Here is an 18675-nt window from a genome sequence, read left to right on the forward strand (position 1 = left end):
GCCGCCTGTACCACGGAACCGGCTGTATGATTAGGCCACAGTCTTTAATGAGTAAACTAAGTCCTTCCTGTGGTGTTCTTGGTCACGCATTTATGGAGTTTCTGAAGGGCCCCGGAGAGTACCGCCAGGCGCAGCACGACCTTTATGAGGACAAGTGAACTGTAGAAATTCGTTGCTACTCCACCAAGAAGCCCCCACAGGCGCGGTCATTCTGGACCCAGAAGTGTGGGATTGAAATCATCAGAGCATTTAACAGAAATTACGACCTGGATGGGGTAAACCTCGGTGCTCTTCCTTTCCATTGACTCAGTATTATGAACTGAAGGATGGCTTCTTGTTAGGAGGTTCATTTCATTTCCTGTTACTCCCAATTGCATATCCAGAGCATTGAGAATTTCGAGTGGGGCATATTGGAGTAGACTTCTGTTTCTTTACATCATTTCTGCATTCAAAAATTTAATTTTTTTTTTCGTAACCGTATCGCGTTTTTTTTGTGTGTGGTTTTTTTTTTTTAAACTAAAATAACATGGCTCCACTGAACCGCCCAGCCCCTGTGGAGGTCACATACAGGAACATGAGATTTCTTATTACACACAATCCAACCAGTGCAACCTTAAACAAATTTATAGAGGACCTTAAGAAATACGGAGTTACCACAACAGTAAGAATATGTGAAGCAACTTATGACACTGCTCTTGTGGAGAAAGAAGGTATCCAGGTTCTGGATTGGCCCTTTGATGATGGTTCATCACCCTTTAACCAGATTGTTGGTGACTCGTTAAGTCTTTTAAACATTAAATTTCGTGAAGAACCTGGTTGTTGGATTGCTGTTCACTGTGTTGCAGGTCTTGGGAGAACTCCAGTGCTTGTTGCCCTGGCACTAATTGAAGGTGGAATGAAAAATAAAGATGCAGTACAGTTTATAAGACAAAAGCGGCGTGGAGCTTTTAACAGCAAGCAACTTTTGTATTTGGAGAAACACCGTTCTAAAATGCGGCTGCGCTTCAAAGACTCTAGTGGTCATAGAAACAACTGTTGCATTCAATAAAACTTGGCTGCCTGCCTTGGAAGTCAAACTTGAGACAGGACTTAATTTATCGTACATATTAGCCAACATAATAGGCTTAATGAATGACAAGTCTAATGAAGCTTCCATAGGAATACTGAAAAGCCACAAGCTTGACAGAATTGCAGCCTCTCTGTTTGGCTTACTACTATCCCCATGCCAGAAACAATATATAAGAAATTGAGAGATTAGGTGCCAAAATACTCAGCACAATACTTGTATATTTTTAGTATCATACAGAATTAAAATCCTAGGAATTAGGAACAGCACTGTAAACCATATGTGGTTTATTCCTCCAGTCATCTCAAACATTGCAAGTAAGACCTATATGGTTATTTGTCTGCTCCTTTATGTTTACCACCCCACACGTGTACCAGTATGCATCAGGTTTGTATAACAAATGATTTTGTTGAATTCTTACCAAGACTTATGGTGATTATTTAATGTCTTTCTATAAATCTCATTTTGTGCTGTTATGAAAACCTCCAGTTTGAAAAAGATCACACCTCTGGTTGAAAGTTCATGTAAAATATACACCATAGAGAAGCATATGTGTGTAATATCTTCAGACAAAAAAGCCTTACGGTTACTTTGTTTACACTTGGGATGCAGTTTTAGAGGGGAGGGCCTGAAGACAGAATGGAAAGAGGCTATGGAATATTTTTAGGATTCCATACTAGAAATTCCATGTTCTCTTTGTCTTGTGCAGGATGTATAGAACAGGTCCTTTTATTTAGTAAACTTTAAAGGTAAAGATACTTTGTAGCAAAAACATTTCAAAAATTTCTGAAGTTCTTATAATTCTTCGCCATACCTATTGGAAGTTACTATTATTTTTGTTTTAAGTGTGATATTTTTTTCTTTGTCTTTCCAACCGAAACAGAAGAGGATTTCTATTAATGAACTGATCAGACATCTAATATTTTATATAATTTTGAACTGTGTAACAATATTTGGATATTTGATACTTTGTTTTATTATGTAATTGATAAAATGGTGGTATGTATTTGTGTTAGTTCAACCATATATTCATAGTGTCTGGAAATGTAGTTCTCTGGGAGAAATAATTTGTCAGTATTCACCATTCTCCAACTAGTACAAGAACTTAAACATCTAAATAAGGAATTATAGGAGAGAGACAGAGACAAACTAAGCAAGATGGTATAGCTTTGTTAATATTAGTAAAAGTATAAGCAAAGGCATTACTAGAGACAAAGAAAATCATTACTTAAAGTTTCAAAAGTTTCAATTCACCAGGAAGTTATAACAATTCGAAATTTTATGTATCAAATAACATTGGTTCAAAATCCATAAAGCAAATATGGAAAGAACTACAAGGAAAATTGACAAGTTTACCATAGTGATAAGTTTTACTATTTTTCTTCCAGAAACAGATCAAGTAGACGAAAATCAGTAAGGCTATAGATTTGAACAGAACAATTAACAAGTTTGATCCCATGAACGTAAGAAGGCATTGCATCCAACAGTGAGAATCCATATTTTTTAAGAGTACATGAAATATTTTATTAAATTTGACTATATATTAGATCATAAATAATTTCATCAAAATTCTAAAATATTTGAATAACACAAGTAAGTTTTCTGACTACAATTCAATTAAGTTAGGGAAAAAAAGTTAGTAGTATCATTTGGAATTTTGAAAATCTGTGTCTAGAGACTTCCACTTCTAGATAGGATGTAGTAGGTCATGACAGCCCAATACCCTCCCTGCAACATTCAGAAAAATATGGATAAATTACCAAAATCATGTTTAAAGACATATGGGAGCTGTGAAAGCAGCAAAGACTAGATGAATAGGTATTCCAGAGAGGAAGGAGCTCTCCTGAGGTGAGTAGCCATTTTGTTTCCTGGGGGTATTTACCGATTCTGGACATAGACTAAGGAAGGATCTGGCTTTGTTCTTGCAGAGGGTCTCTACTGAGGGAAAGAGAAACCCAGCAAGGCTTTAGATGGTCATGTGAGGCTGGTGCAACAGATTGGAAAATTGAGAAGCTTGGCTAGTTTCATGTTGCAAGTTGAGTTCCTCAGGAAACAGGTACTGAATCTGAGATTTGCCTTTGGAAGCTTACTGGGGAGTCATCTCAACAACACTTGAGAGGGAGCAAGAGAACCAGGATGCTGCAGAAGTTGAATGGTGATACATACAGTTTCAACAGTGACCTTAGCCAATCTCCCAGGGAGCTCTGAAGCTGGGATGGCCATGTAGAGATGTCTGCAATTGTGGCAAGGGGGTTGGACCTTTGGACTCGAATCAACCAGTCATTGGATGCAGGCTGTCCCTGGGGATGAGGGCATAACCTTGGATGAAGCATCTTCCTTCAGCCAACTGCAACTCCCAGCGGGGGATGCAACTGTGAGCCTTCAGCTGATAATACTTCTGGCAGCTGGCCCTGAGTAAGTGTTTCAGACCTTTAGAGGGATCTGGGTGGTACAACCACAGCATCCACTATACTAAATGACACTTGCTGAGTTCTGGGACTATGTATAAGAGGCTGGGGAGTTAGAATGAAGACTTTTAAAAGACAGAGGGAAATTTCCCTTAACCTCATAGTGCTTAGGAGACAAAGCCCTGCTAGAAGAGGTTTTAATTCTCTCCAACACTTACTGTCTGTCTTTTTTATTACAGCGATTCTGGTGAGCGGGAAGTGTTATCCCAGTGTAGTTTTAATTTTAATACAACTAATGTTGTTAAACATCTTTTAGTGTACATTCTCTCACATATCTTTGTTGGTACTATGTCGATTCAAATATTTTGCCCATTTTTTCAGTTGGGTTTTTTTGTCATCCTACTGAGTTGTAAAAGTTCTTTACATATTCTGGATCCAATGCCTTTATCAGATATATAATTTGCAAATACTTTCTCCCAGTCTGTTACTTGTCATTTTTTTCCTTATTGGTGTGTTTCAAAGTGCAAAAGTTAAAAAATTTGGTGAAGTACAATTTATCAATTTTCTCTTTTATGAATCACGCTTTTAAATTGTATCTAAGAACTCTCCTCAATCAGTCACAAAGATTTTTCTGCTATATTTTCTTCTAGAAATTGTATAGTTTTAGCTCTTACATTTAGATCTGTGGTCCATTTTGAGTTAATTTTTGTATATGGTGTGAGGTAAATGTCTATATATATATATATTTTTTTTTTGGCATGTGGATATCCAGTTGTCCCAGCATCATTTGTTCAAAAGACAATTCTTTCCTCCATTGAATTATCGTGGTAGTTGAAAGATCAATTTACCATGAATATAAGGACTTATTTGTGAATTCTCAACTCTGTTCCATTGATCTATATGAGCATACTATCTTGATCATTGTAGCTTTATAGTAAGCTTTGAAATTGGATCATGTACTTCATTCCTTTTCAAAAATTTTGGCTATTCTAAGTCCCTTGCATTTCCATATAAGTTTTAGGATCATCCTGTCAATTTCTACAAAAAAAAAAAAAAAAAAAAAAAGCCTGCAGGGATTTTGATAGGTATAGTGTTGAATTTATAGATAATTTGGAGAGAACTGCCGCCTTGACAATATTGAGTCTTCAGTTCCATGAACATGGAACATTTCTCCATGTGTTTAAATCTTTAGTTTCTATCATCAATGATTTGCAGTTTTCATTGTACAAGACTTGCACCTCTTGAATTGCTTGAGTATTTTTTCTTTTTGATGCTATTGTGAATGGAATGTTTTCTTAATTTTATTTCTAGATTGTTTGCTGCTAGTCTATAGAAATACAATTGATTTTTGTATATTGACCTTGCTTTCTATGACCTTTCTAAACTCATTTGTTAGGAGAGAGAGAAAGAGAGATAGGGAGGGAGGGTGAAAGCGAGAGCAATGCAAGTGCTATTCTATTCTTTGGCATTTTCTGCTTATAGGATTATGTCATCTGTGAATAAAGGCAGTTTTACTCTTGTTTTTCCCCCCAGTCTGGATGCCTTTACTTTATTTTTCTTTCTTTATTGAACTGGCTAGACCCTCCATGTTGACCAGGAATGGTGAAAACAACTTCCAGATCTTAGGGAGAAAGTATTCATTCTTTCACCATTAAGTATGATGTTAGCTGTTGGTTCTTGATCAGGTTGAGGACATTCTCTTCTATTCTTAGTTTGTTGAAAGTTTTATCTCAAACGGGTGTTGGGTATTTTAAAATGCTTTTCCCACATCCACTGACATGTTCCTGTGGTTTGTGTCCTTCATTCTAGTAATATCATGTACTATGTTTATCAATTTTTAAATGTTGAAACAACCTTGCATTCCTGGGATAAATTCCACTTGCTCATTGTGTTTAATTCTTTTATGTTGATGGATTTGGCTCGCTAATATTTTGTTTAGAATTTTGCATCTGTATTCATGAAGGATATTGGTTTATAGTTTTCTTGTGTTGTTTTTTTAATCTGGTTTTGATATCAGGGTAATACCAGTATCATGGAATGATTTTGGAAGTGTTCCCTCCTCTATTTTCTGAAAGAGTTTCTGAAGGATTGGTATTATTTATACTTTAAATATTTGATAAAATTCACCCATGAAGAATTCTGGGCCTGGGCTTTTCTTGATGGGAAGATTTTTAATTACTAATTCAACTTCTTTGTTATAAGTCTATTGAATTCTACTCTAATCTTTGCTTACTTTGAATTTTGTTTGCTTTTCCTTTCCTAGTTTCTTTTTTTTTGAATTTTATTATTTTTTTTATATAGCAGGCTCTTATTAGTTATCTATTTTATACATATTAGTGTATATATGTCAATCCCAAGCTCCCAATTCATCCCACCCCTCTCCACCCCCCGCTTTCCCCCCTTGGTGTCCATATGTTCGTTCTCTATATCTGTGTCTCTATTTCTGCCCTGCAAACCAGTTTATCTGTACCATTTTTCTAGATTCCATATATATGCATTAATATACAATATTTGTTTTGCTCTTTCTGACTTCACTCTGTATGACAGTCTCTAGGTCCATCCACATCTCTACAAATGACCCAGTTTTGTACCTTTTTTATGGCTAATATTCCATTGTATATATGGACCACATCTTCTTTATCCATTCATCAGTCAATGGGCATTTACGTTGCTTCCATGACCTGGCTATTGTAAATAGTGCTGCAGTGAACATTGGGGTGCATGTGTCTTTTTGAATTATGGTTTTCTTTGGGTGTATGCCCAGTGGTGGGATTGCTGGGTCATATGGTAATTCTATTTTTAGTTTTCTTTACTAGTTTCTTAAAGAGAAAGTTTATTATTGCTTTGAGACCTTTTATTCTTTTTTTCCCCTGATATTGGCATTTAAAGCTATAAAATTTCCCTCTAAGCACTACTTTAGCTACAACTCATTAATTTTGATTTTTCTTTATTCAGCTCAACATATATAATTTATCTTGTGATTTCTTCTTTGAACCGTGACTTACTTAGAAATATATTGTTTAACTTCCAAAGAGTTGGAAATTTCCCATTTTCTTTTTTACTGTTGTTGATTTCTAATTTAATTATTAACTCTGTCCAGGAAGACTTCCTGGAGCCAAGTGCATTTGAACTCCAATGATGAATGATGTCTCCAGGCAGAAAGCTGGGGTGAACTGAAATTTAATTGGTAAAGAGCAGAGAAGCAGAGGGAAGGGCTTTCCAGGTAGAGACCAAGCACGTGTAAGGGCCTGTGTAAGTGCCAGCAAGATGTTCATTGCGCTTCGAACAAAGGAAATGTAATTGCTATCGTCTTTCTTTTTGCCTTTGTCAGTATAGCTAAAGCTTGTTAATTCAGTTGATCTCATCAACCTGTTTTGGTTTCATTAATTTTCCCTACTATTTTTCTTTTCTGTTACATTGAGTATAAAGGAGGTATAGTTGGGGTACAGAGGAAGTTGTGGGACAGGACATAGACAAGATCATGTAAAAGACTCCCTGGTGTTCAGATTCCAGCTTCACTCTTCACGCCCTCTTCTGAAGAGGTTCTCATTACCCGTGAGTCCACGGATTTACAGAACAGGGATGCTTCCTCAGGATACGCCTGGCTGAGCACCAGCACCAAGGAAGCAGAGGTTGGAAGAATAAGACCTAGGCAAGGGGTGACTGATGTCTCTGCTAATTACTCTTCTAGGATCCCAGTCATCCACCTAGCCTGTCACGGAGGTGGTCGTATAGGACCTATTCATTGTGGGCAGTGCAGAACCTGAAGTGGAGCTGGCAGCGGGGGGTGGGCAGTGGTAGGTCTCTGGGCATGGACTGTTGCTTCCTGTGTTATACAATGAAATTAGAGGCTGGATGCTGCCATGCCAACAGATGTTAGCAATTTAGCAGGGTCTTTGGTTGTGAGGGCTGCAGGCTCGTCTCCCCCCTCCCCAGCCCCATGGTGTGGGCTCGCTGGACACTAGGGAGGTGAAGGCTACGACTGAACTTGTTCTAAGAAACACTCAGGACAGACTGACATCATTCTGTAAGAAAACTGCTCCAGTTTGCTAAATGACTTCAGAGAGTGAAGGGTGGAAGAGAGAGAGTGTTCTAGAGCCAGGAACATGAAATCAAGTCTTCCCTAGAACTCCCCAGGGTGTTTTGCCCCTCACAGCCTCTCTTCCTCTTTCCTCTGGGTTTGCTGACACTCTCCACCCACACTTCTCTGGTTCTCCTTTTAGTAATGACCACAAAGGAATGCCTAACACTCAACAGCCCACAGGACGGAGACCCTTTCTGACTTGTGAGTTGCCTCCAGCCACTCAGCCCCCACGCCCATCTGAGTCTTAAAGGTTGTGTATTCCTCCAACAGGGACTGAACTCCTTGATGGGTGGCCATGCTTTCTGGCCAGTGGCTGCCCTTACATTCCTCATTTCTCCATTAACCCTACCCATCCTTCACTCTTAGACTCAGTGCAAACACTGCCCCCCAAGAAGCCTTCTTTTATGTCCTCATAGGAAGTATCCTCTCCCTTCTCTGAGTACCCTTGACCTTTTTCTGCAGTTCTTCCATGGACTTACTACTTTCTCCCTTGTGGCAAAATGAATTGTGTGCATATCTCATCTCCTCTACTAGACCCCGGACCCTGTAAAGGCAGAGTTCCAGGCAGGACTCTAGATTTCCACAAAGTCTAGCCAATAGTTGGCAATTCACAGATGAAGAAATTCTTGGGAAGGAAGCCTGAGGAGGGTTACAGAAAAGTGAACTCAAGGCCTTCAGGGACAAGGCTCTCATTCACCATATGCCTGGGCATCTCCCCTCACACCAGAACGTTCAAAGGAAAAACACAATGACAAGGATGGCCATTTTGGAACCCATTTATATTGTCAGTGTTACTCTGGGCTTCATTCAGCCCCACACCAGCCTCTGAGATTGCATCAGACATTCTGAACATTCATGGCTTCCTTGGGCCAAGTGTAGCTGTCCAGCGTAAAGGAGTCATAGTCTGGAGTATAGACCAGGGATCTTACAAAAGCCTCCTTGTCCTTGGGCTCTGGGTAGTAGGAGGCCAGGTTGTGTTTGTAGGCGAAGTCGAGGACCTAGGGAAAAACACGTTTGACTGAGGAACTGGATCTAAGGAGGAACCTGTCTAAAGGCCCTTGCTTGGGAGCTTGTGGAAGGGGAATATACCCTGAAGCAGCAGATGTGTTCCTCTCATGAGTTGAGGCCCAGGAAGCCACTAGAGAGAAAGGATCTTGAGTTTTCTGCCTAGTAAGGAAGCTGTGACACCATGGAATAGACCCTGGGCCAGGGTCAAGAGGCCTCAAAGTCTGCCTCTGCTTCCAACTGCCTGTGGGTCCTCAGCAGTGACATCATCCTTGCTGAGCCTCAGTTTCCTCATCTGTAAAGTGGGGGTCATGAGGGCTTTCTCTGGCATGGTGTGAGGATAAAATTAGGTAGCAGGTGTAAGTGTTCAGTATCTGATATTTTTTTCTGTCTTAAACGTGGCTTGAATTGGACATTGTTCTCTGGGTATTAGATTCGGCTTCAGAAGAAGATGAATCTGAATATCCCCAAAAGGAAGGAACTGGACAGGGTGGACGTGGACTGTAAGCTGCACTACTGGTCTTGAGGGCTGACTCTGGATCCTGCACTGGACAGCTCATGGGGAGTGCGTGCTGTTGTGCAATGCGTTTTCTGAAATTATTCTTCAAACTTATAGAAAATGTAAAATGTGTATTAATAGAAATAACAGTATAATGAACCCTCATGAATTCATCATCCAGATTAACAATTATCAATGTCAGGCCAGTCTTTACTGCCCCACGTTCTGGTTCTTTGAAAACCCATCATCTGTGCATCGCCTAGTGGGTGACATTTTTACATAGAATATCCCCTGAACTTGATCACCCGTGGCCCAGCCATTCTGAGAGAAAGGGGAGGCATGAGCATCTCCTCTGGCCAGAAAGGTGCTGAGTGTAGAGCTCTTCCACTGTTCTCTTTTAATGTCCTCCAAAACTCTGGGAGAGAGGAATTACTGGCTTCTTTGTAGAAGAAGGAAACTGCTGAGGCTCAGGGAAGTGAAGTGATTGGGCTTGGGTGACTCTGCCGCTGATTGGCAGAGCTAGGACCCCGCAGCCTGAGCTCTTTCCAAGTTGACCTTTCTGTGTAAATGGGCACTTATGATTCATTTTAAAATTCCACCCACATTCTGGTCCACAAAACTAGGGCCTTTGGTGACCTTTCTGCCTGGTGTTTGAGGGGAAATCCAGGAGCTTTCCCAGAACTGCCCTGAGTGGGGTTGAGGTGGGGCTCAGGCTACAGGCAAGAGTGTGTCACCCAGCCTCTGGGGTGCATGCAGTGCAGCCCAGGGAGCTCAGCCTGTCTCTGCAGCTGCCACCCCCTTCGTCCTCCTAAAGTCACACAGAGAGGAAGCTGATGGGCCCCACTCCCCATAGTAAGGGGTAAGACGTCCCTTACTTTGATGGCGATTCTCAGAGACACGTCTCGGATGGTGCTGAGTGGGGGGTACAGTCTCCCCTGTGACAGATGCTGCTCAGAGACCTCTTGGGCGATTTGCTGGGGAGAGAGAACAGCGAGGAACAAGCTGAGTTTCCACCTTCCCAGAGCAAGCCCAACCCAGTACACCAGAAACTCACCTCGCCCCTCATACGTGGCCCATAAGTGCAGTTTCTACTCCTGTCTCTGCCGCCTTGTGGCCCCAGGGGCGCTTAATGCTTGGGCTTAAGCAAGGACACATCCTTTCTGTCCCGTGAGACTGGCCGAGGCTTAAAACAACATGAAGCTGTCTGAATTCTAAAGGAAAATCACTAAGGCCAAGACGAATAAACCTGTGACTTGCAAAGCAGACTCTGGGGTCTCCCCCGCCCCGGCTGACCTAGCCTGTTGTATAGGGATCCCCGAGTCCCTCGCTTCCCGGGTTCCAGCCTCTCCCACATGCTTAGGAGCATCCGGGCTGTCCCCCTAGGCCATCTTGTGTCTCTGTATTCGGGCCTCCTTGGGCTCTCCTTTCCGGCCCCGGCCCCAGTGAGGAAAGAAAGGCTGCTTCTCCAGTGACACCACGAATGGGCCTTATGCGGTACCTGAATAAATTCAGCCCAGGAACAGCCTCTCCTACAGCTTCCCTCCCTGCTTCAGAGCTCGTCTCTAAGGGCCAGCTCTCTGCAGCCAGCCTCATCCTCCAGCCTCGGGCACTGGTGCTCAGCCAGCCTGGCAGAACAGCCGCTTTAATGGGGCTCGGAATGCACTCCCACCCAATCTTCTCGTGTCAAATTGAAATCTGGGAAAAGCCACAGTGCTCTCTGAGAACTCTGTGTCCCGGGACAGACAGGGAAAGGAGCTGGTCTTGCCTCAGAGTTTGGCAGACATTAGGAACCTGGGCTCCCCCCTCTGCTACCTCGTTCTTAAATTCCTGTCTGTCCTTTCTGTTCATTCAAACGTCCACTGAGCTCTACGATATGCCGGGCTCTGTGCTAGGTGCTGAAGAGCCATGGTGGAGAAGCCACAGTCTTTTCCTTCCTGGAGACTGGTGTCAGTGGAGATGAACAAACAATAGTAACGATTATAGTGATTTCGAGGAGGGGGGACATATGGGCACAGAGGAAGGCAGGGCCCAGTCTGCCATGTACAGGAAAGGCTTCCCAGAAGAAAAGACAGAAGCTAAGACCTGAAGGACAAAATGTGAATTACTTGAAGAGAGGAGAAGGAATAGCACATGCAAATTCTTAGAGGGAAGAGAGAGAACGACTGTAAAAAGAAGGCGGGATAGGTTGACGGCAGGGGGAGGCTAAAAGGCTGGAGAGGAAAGGAGGGCCTTGGATGAAGTGCCTTGTATGGAAACCATGTGAAGGAGTTTGGCCTTTCCTGGGAGCACCAACGAGCCATAAAAGGTCTGAAATTAGGAGAGAGATGGCCTGTTCTGGGCTTTAAGGGAACCCTCTTTGTGGAGGTGTAGTGTACACCTCTCTGTGGAGGTGAGGTGTAGTGTACACTTCTCTGTGGAGGTGAGGTGTACACCTCTCTTTGTGGAGGTGTAGAAGGTGAATTGACTAGAGGGAAGCAGAATTTCCATGGCTAGATCTGCAGCTAGAAAGGCTCTCCTGCAGTGACGAGTTATATTATGGTATGTGTGGCCACTTCTGAGATGCTGGGCACTGCTAATGCTCTGCTGTGTCTCTGAGTCAAATTGCCTGGGGCCATCCTGGCACATCCCTCACAAGCCAGGTGACCTTGGGCACGTAACTCAAACCCTCTGTGCCTCAGTTTCCTTGTCTGTAACGTAGGGATGATCACTATATTTTACAGGGTTGTCAAGGTGAAATGAGATGCTGCATGTACGTCTCCTAAAACTTATATTACTTTTTCCATAGGAAAATCAGTTTCAACTTAAATTATCTTAATTTAAAAACAAACACCCTTTTCAGGGACTTCCCCGGTGGTCCACTGGTAAAGAATCTGCCTTCCAATGCAGGGGACACAGGTTCAATTCCTGGTCAGGGAACTAAGATCCCACATGCCCTGGGGCAACTAAGCCCACGTGCCACAACTACTGAGCTTGCGTGCCTCGACTAGAGCCTGCGTGCCACAACTACAGAGAGAAAACCTGCACGCCACAACTAGAGAGAAGCCCGTGCACCACAATGCAGAGCCCGCTCGCTGCAGCTAAGACCCGACACAGCCAAAAATAAATAAAAAAACAAAAACCAGCCAAACCAAACCAAACCAAACCCCCTGTTGAGAAATATAACCTGCCAGGCCTTTGAAGACCAGACTGTCAGCTCCTGGAGGGGAGGGGCCTTATGCTGCTCAGAGCAAGTGACTGAGAAGTAGATTGAGGGGAGGTTCCTGTTTACTTCATGGACACGGTTCATGAAAAGATGGAGCTGAAAGGTCCCATAGCAGAGGCTGTGGGTTGTGCAGATGTTTCTGGGGGTTGCATAGGAAGGCTTTAGCAACCTTGTTTCTGCACAACAGGGGAATTTGCTTTCGGGTCAACTCCAAGCAGGAAGTGACTCTTCCCATCCAATGGGGGTTTCAGACAGCTCCGCCCATGGTCACAGGACACCACCACCTCCATTCAAATGCAAAATACTCAAGTAAGAGGGACAGAGAACTGCAGCATGAAACCAGAGCTGGTGTGCACAAGGTTTGGGGGAGGCTGACAAAAGTTCAGCAGACACAGGAAGAAGGAACTTGGTGCATGAGACAGTTCCTTGTGGGACTCACAGAAGCAGGGCTGGGTAGGGCTGCCTGGAAGCCCTTCTTGTGGCTTGCTGGTTTGGGGCTCTCACCAGTGCCGTGGTGAGGGGGAAATGCAGACACATGCTAGAAATCACAGCAGAGCCTTTGGAGCCCACTGGGGATAAATATGTTTAATATTTGTTTATAGTTCTGATTAGCTTAACTTCTCAACAAAAACATTTCTACGCCTTGGTTCCGCAGAGTGAAGATAAATGTGAAGTGCTTGGCACTTGGTAAGCGTTTGTTAAATGGCAGCCACTGTAACTGTTATTATTAACAACTATTATTATGAATGTGGGCTGTCATCCTTAACAAATCCTTTCCTTGTTTTCAATTCACCATGCCCAGTAAAGAACGCTTGTGGGAGCTTTTCTGATACGATGCCTGGAGCAGGTGCACACCCACATCCCCCATCTGTGCTCAAGACATGGGTACTCAGAGCAGGCAAACCTGACATGCAACCCATCCTCTTCCTTACAGAAATCTGCCCTAGTGGGGCTTTTTTTTTTTTTTGCGGTACGCGGGCCTCTCACTGCCGTGGCCTCTCCCATTGCGGAGCACAGGCTCCAGACGCGCAGGCACAGAGGCCATGGCTCACGGGCCCAGCCGCTCCGTGGCATGTGGGATCTTCCCGGACCAGGGCTCGAACCCGCGCCCCCTGCATCGGCAGGCAGACTCTCAACCACTGCGCCACCAGGGAAGCCCTAGTGGGGCTCATTTTGCTACCAGTTACCCAGTAACGTGGCCAAGACCCATGGCTGGAAAAATCTACTGCTTGTCACGGTCGGTGAGCCCACGGTTTCAGGTGGTTTTGATGGCATCTCCGTTCTTGGCATGCATATGGGTTCTGCTGGGAGGCAGGGTGCAGTACAAGGTACGTGCCCTCACGGCCAGCGCCTCCTGCCAGCACCCCTCCCACTGACTATTCCTTCCCCCGCCGCCCCTGCCTTAAAAAGCCTGTGTGTGTTTTCAGAGTTCAAGCCTCCAGGCGCTCTTGAGAGAAGCTTGACATTCAAGCACTTTGGGGAACCACTGAAGGATTGGAGCGGGTAGGTAGAAGAAACAAGAGAAGGAATCTTTGGGGACCCAGTGTAGGAGCTAGTGGAGCTCACAGGCCCTCTGGGGTGTGTATTCGGGGCAGCGGGGACAGCAATACCTCTGCTGTCAGGAGGAAGAGCCCGTCCGGGATATGTCGGACCCCGCCTGCGATGACTCCCAGAGCCACTCCAGGGAACACGTAGGCGTTGTTTCCCTGCCCGGGAATGAAGGTCCTGCCATCTTCCAGAGTCACGTCTTTGAAGGGACTTCCACTGGCAAAGATCCCTCGGCCCTGGGGGCAGGAAGAAAACCAGAGACAGAGCTTGGAGCTAGGTTTCAGGGGTCATGGTGGCCTAGTCGTGTCTCCCGAAAGTTGACCCCTTCCTCATCTTCTGCTAAATGCTCAGCATTGTGCTGAGGACGTTGCAGGTGCTGAAAGCACAGCTGTTCATCTGACCAGAAAGCTCAGCTCCCACTGAGTTACCTGACAGCCACAAAACCACAGAACGGGGAAGGTGTAGCTTTTAACCTGTCACCTCCCCGGAGGGCAAGCCAGGTGTGCAAATGGCCTAGAGTCCACAAGCGCCTCGAGCTCTGGTCAGAGCTCTATGTTAGGGGAACCCTGAGCAGTAAAGCCTACTGGTAAGAGCCTGGGCTTTAGAGCCGGACGTGGGTTTGAGGGCCAGCTCCACTCCTTTTTAGCTCTGTGACCTTGGGCAAGTTACTTCATCTTTCTGAAACTCAGTTTGCTTATCAGCAATGTGGGGATTTTTTTCACCCTCATAGGGTTGCTCATGGTTACTGTTACTATGTCCTCTCAGCCCGGGGAAGGAAGGACTCCCCGCTGACCTCGGTGACCCGGTAGCACTTCTCAGCCGTGCACTCGGCCTTGCTGGTGGGGTTGCTCAGGGCAAAGATGATGGGGCGCTCGTGGAAGGAGGCCATGTCCCTCAGGATCTGCTCCGTGAAGGCTCCTGCAATGGCGGCAACACCTATGGGGAAAAGGGGGAGGTAGTGGGGTGCCGACTCTTTATCTACACCCCATTCCTCTCCTGGTGGTGGTGGTGGAACTAGGTACAACACGGAAGACTCAGGAGTCTTGAGGATGGCATCTGCCATAGGGATGAGGGAGGACAGGAGAAAAGGGTCTCCCTGCTTGAGCTGGCTGAGACCCCCTGTTAATTCCACTGGTCCACTGCAGGCCCCAGCTCAGTTAAGCTGCACCTGTGAAGCATGCCTGGCCACTGTCCTTTAGAGTGGACTGCTCCCGCAGGACAGGGAGTGATGCCAGGGTCCCCCCCTTGGGGGAGGAGTGCTCATGTCATCCTGGTTAGAGAGACCAGCCTGTGCTTTTCCACTCTACTGTATAATTCTGCATCACGCAGCCCAGCTTGGCGCCTTAGTTCTACGGTTCTTATACAGTAATAACCCAATAAAAGTTTGTAGCATTGAATTGGAAATGAGGGGAAAGAGCTGTGTTTCCAAGGGTTGCTTATGCCTCCTCGCTGAGCCTCAGTCTTCACCTGCAAGTCAAGAAGATTAGCTGTGCTGGGCAGTGGGTCGCCCCTCCTCCTACCTATGATGGCCGTGGGCTTCACCAGCCTCACCACCTCCTCCAGGGAGTTCACTTCAGGGTGGTCCTGGGCAAACATCTCCTTCTCATGGTTCAGGTGGCTCCTCCCCTGCAGGGAAAGGAAGAACATGATACAGCTGTGGTGGTGAGAACCGCTGGGCAGTGCCTGGATGCATCTGTGTACTCTAAGAGCATTCCCTGCAGAGCCCTGTGCTGTGGTCTGAGCTGTCAGAACCTTGGGCCCTGTCCTTTTGATCAAAATCTACGATGCAATCTAAGAATTTTAAATGTGTGTGTGTGTGTGTGTGTGTGTGTGTGTGTGTGTGTATTTCTTTAATCCAAACCACATATGGAGAACCCGTAAGGCCTTTCCTTGAGCTGCTGGGGTCATGGCTTCCTGGGCCAGGACAGAAAGGCTCCGAGGAAATGCCTGAGTTTGGACCAAGACTCTTGGCCCCAAGACATATAGCACAGAGGCCCAGTTGAGGGATGGGGGCCTGAGTCACCCAGGGTCAGGGCGCTAATTTGAATGTATTTGACAAGAGCCATTAACCTCCCGATAAATAATAAGCTGAGATCCAGGACAGGCTTGTAGTGGCTGGCTGCTCCCAATGGGGTCCAGATTCCTTCCATTTCTTCAAATAGGAGTCAGTGGGTGACAGGCTGGTCAACGTTTCTGATGACTCCTTTGGGTCAGCTGGCCTCACGAGAACCAGAGTGAAAACACCAGCTTTGAGAGATCTTTGAGGAGGGGTGAGCTCAATAGGGTGAGCAAAGGTGATGTTGAAACGTGGGAAAGAGGCAAGTGTGGCAGCCTCCACCTGTGCCTAGACCGTGCTCTGGAATGATCTGGGGCAGAAGGAGGAATCTCCAGGTCCCAGTTCTTTCCGGTGGGAATCTGCCCTTATAGGGAACAATAGGAAGGTCTGTTGCTTCAGAGGGGGCTCTCCACTATTCTTGGTTGAGAGCCTCGTGTTCCTATCTCTTGTCTTTTTTTTAGGCTCTCACTATCACAGTCTATGTTAGTGAAATCTCAGGATTAAAACATGGAGCTCTGAGTGAAGTCCTGAGGGAGGAGGTCATCCAACTGTGCCCCTCACCACACTGCAGTCAGAAGCTGGACTGTCTCTCTCATTCATTCCTTCATTCATACCTCAAACATCAATTATGTACTTATCACACGCAGGACCTTGACATCAAGACTATACAGCCTCACGGGGAGGGAGGCAAGTAAAGGGGCAACAGCCCTATCACGGGATAAGTGTAATATATGAAGGGCGGAAGGCTACATGACCATAAACACAGGGAACTAATTGAGACCCAGATGCTCAGGGAAGCTGCTTGAAGGAGGTAACAGAAGACAGGGAGGAAACAGATGGGGTTGAGGGCTGTGAGTGGGCGTGTGAAAAAAGAGAAGGGCATTCCAGGCAGAGAAACAAAATATGCAAAGATGTAGAAGAGAGAGAGCATGTTACTTTTGGAGAATTATGATTCAACGTGGCTAGAGGTGAGTACAAGGCAGGACGTGGGGGGCGATGACACTGGAAAGAGCACACATACACACATTTGCAAGCACATTCAAAGCTTCTGGACAAGAGCAATTAAGGCTACTTTGGGATGAATCTTTTGCTTTGGGGATTAGGACACTGCCCTCCTCCTGCTCTCTCTTCTGTCTGAGCAGTTTACCCCTTGAGATCTCTTCCAGTCCAGTTCCAATGGCTGTAGATATCAGGTAACCTCCAGGTCTCCAGACCGACAGTACCTTGACAATGAGCCCCTTGGAGTCCACCATCCAGATCTTCCTTGTGGCCTCTGCCTTGGGTACGCCTTCTTTCTCTAGGGCCATGACAAGGAGGTGGGCAATGCCCATGGCTGCCTGCGAGGTGGGTGTTTAGACAAAAGGCAAAAGCTGCTCAGGATTTTATCAGATGCTTCACGAAGATCCTCGTTTCTTCCCCCATTACTCCCAGGAGGCCCAGTTAAGCCCCTGCCTTGAGACACCCAAATGTTGGGGCCCAGGCAGCTGCAATGATCACAACGCATCTGTGCTGTTTCCTCTCCTCAGAAGCCCAGAACACCGCTCCTCCTTGCGGCTCCTCCACCCATTCTTTTTTTTTTGCGGTACGCGGGCCTCTCACTGTTGTGGCCTCTCCCACTGCGGAGCACAGGCTCCGGACGCGCAGGCTCAGTGGCCATGGCTCACGGGCTCAGCCACTCCGTGGCATGTGGGATCTTCCCAGACCGGGACACGAACCCGTGTCCCCTGCATCGGCAGGCGGACTCTCAATCACTGCGCCACCAGGGAAGCCCCTCCACCCATTCTTACTCTCCTACTGGAACAACAGCAGAGAGCCCCCGAGGGCACTTACTTCACCAGCACCTTGGAAAACAAACACGTGATTGGAGAGCTTGTTCTTGGTGATTCGCAGAGCAGCCAGGATCCCTGCCACGGCGACGGAGGCTGTGCCTGCAACAGAGTGGACGGAGATCACCCTCTGGCCACCGGGTCCCACCCCCTAGACCCTTGGCAGAGTTCCCCACACCTAGAACCTGTAATGGAACAAGCGACTTTCCCTCGCCCATACAGAGGTCAGCCCTGTAGGCACGCAGGTTGTCGAGCAACTCTCTTTTGCGTGATACTCTCCATTCACTCTTTTGCAGATAACTGTTAGTTTGAGAAATAGCTCCTGGATTGTTACCCTGGGAGAGAGGATCAGAGGGTCGGGTGCTGCTACCACCATCATTCATAAATGAAACAACAAGGACAAATACAAGGGAAGCCAAAAAGAAGGGTGAGCCTCAGAGAATGATTTGTTTAAGCATATTAAAAGCATATTAAAAATGAGGCCACAAACTATCCATGAAACATTACATGACCATGTGACCTGAGCTGCTTGTCTTATCCAGCAAGTCATAAGGTTATGCCCAGTAGCATAACCAGCATCGAATGGCTTGAATACATCTGAAGGTACAGGTAAGCTGCACGAGCAGGTGGCTCAGACTAGTTTGACAACTACTCTTCCTCTCCCTCAATCCACACCTAAGGCCTCACTAGGAATTCCTATGACCAGCTGACCAAGGTTTACAGATTGTTGGTTTACAGATTGTTCTTGACAGTATGCTGGCATCCACTAGAAGCGTACGGTTGCAGTTTCACAGCCCTAATAACAGCTCACCCTAAAGGGAAATAGTGAAGTAAATCTTCCCAATGGACATGACCTCCCGTTGTAAATTATGTTGTCCACTTTGGTCCAAGAGATGGCTAGACCTACATTGATTCGTGGGCAGTTGTTAATGGTTTAGCTAGATGGTCAGGGACTTAGAACCAAACAGTAAGACTGGTGAT

The 18675-nt window shown here is 45.7% G+C and overlaps 1 protein-coding gene and 1 pseudogene across 3 annotated transcripts in view; one reads left to right on the forward strand and one right to left on the reverse strand.

Annotated features, from left to right (window-relative positions):
• Positions 1–526: 526 nt before the first annotated feature.
• On the forward strand, positions 527–1196 carry LOC137230706 (protein tyrosine phosphatase type IVA 1 pseudogene; annotated as a pseudogene).
• Positions 1197–8318: 7122 nt separating this feature from the next.
• The window catches only part of ME3 (malic enzyme 3), a 197770-nt gene continuing 187413 nt past the window's right edge, over positions 8319–18675 (reverse strand). For all 3 annotated transcript variants that reach the window (XM_067750640.1, XM_067750641.1, XM_067750642.1), the window contains 7 exons: positions 17699–17796; positions 17092–17205; positions 15333–15438; positions 14606–14748; positions 13875–14048; positions 9938–10036; positions 8319–8556 (listed from right to left, as the gene is read on the reverse strand). In XM_067750640.1, the coding sequence (XP_067606741.1) occupies positions 8395–8556; positions 9938–10036; positions 13875–14048; positions 14606–14748; positions 15333–15438; positions 17092–17205; positions 17699–17796 (896 nt within the window). In that variant the 3' untranslated portion in view covers positions 8319–8394. The remainder of the gene's footprint in view (positions 8557–9937; positions 10037–13874; positions 14049–14605; positions 14749–15332; positions 15439–17091; positions 17206–17698; positions 17797–18675) is intronic.

The sequence above is a fragment of the Pseudorca crassidens genome, chromosome 9 (assembly GCF_039906515.1).
Source record: "Pseudorca crassidens isolate mPseCra1 chromosome 9, mPseCra1.hap1, whole genome shotgun sequence".
In the NCBI taxonomy this organism is placed as follows: Eukaryota; Metazoa; Chordata; class Mammalia; order Artiodactyla; family Delphinidae; genus Pseudorca; species Pseudorca crassidens.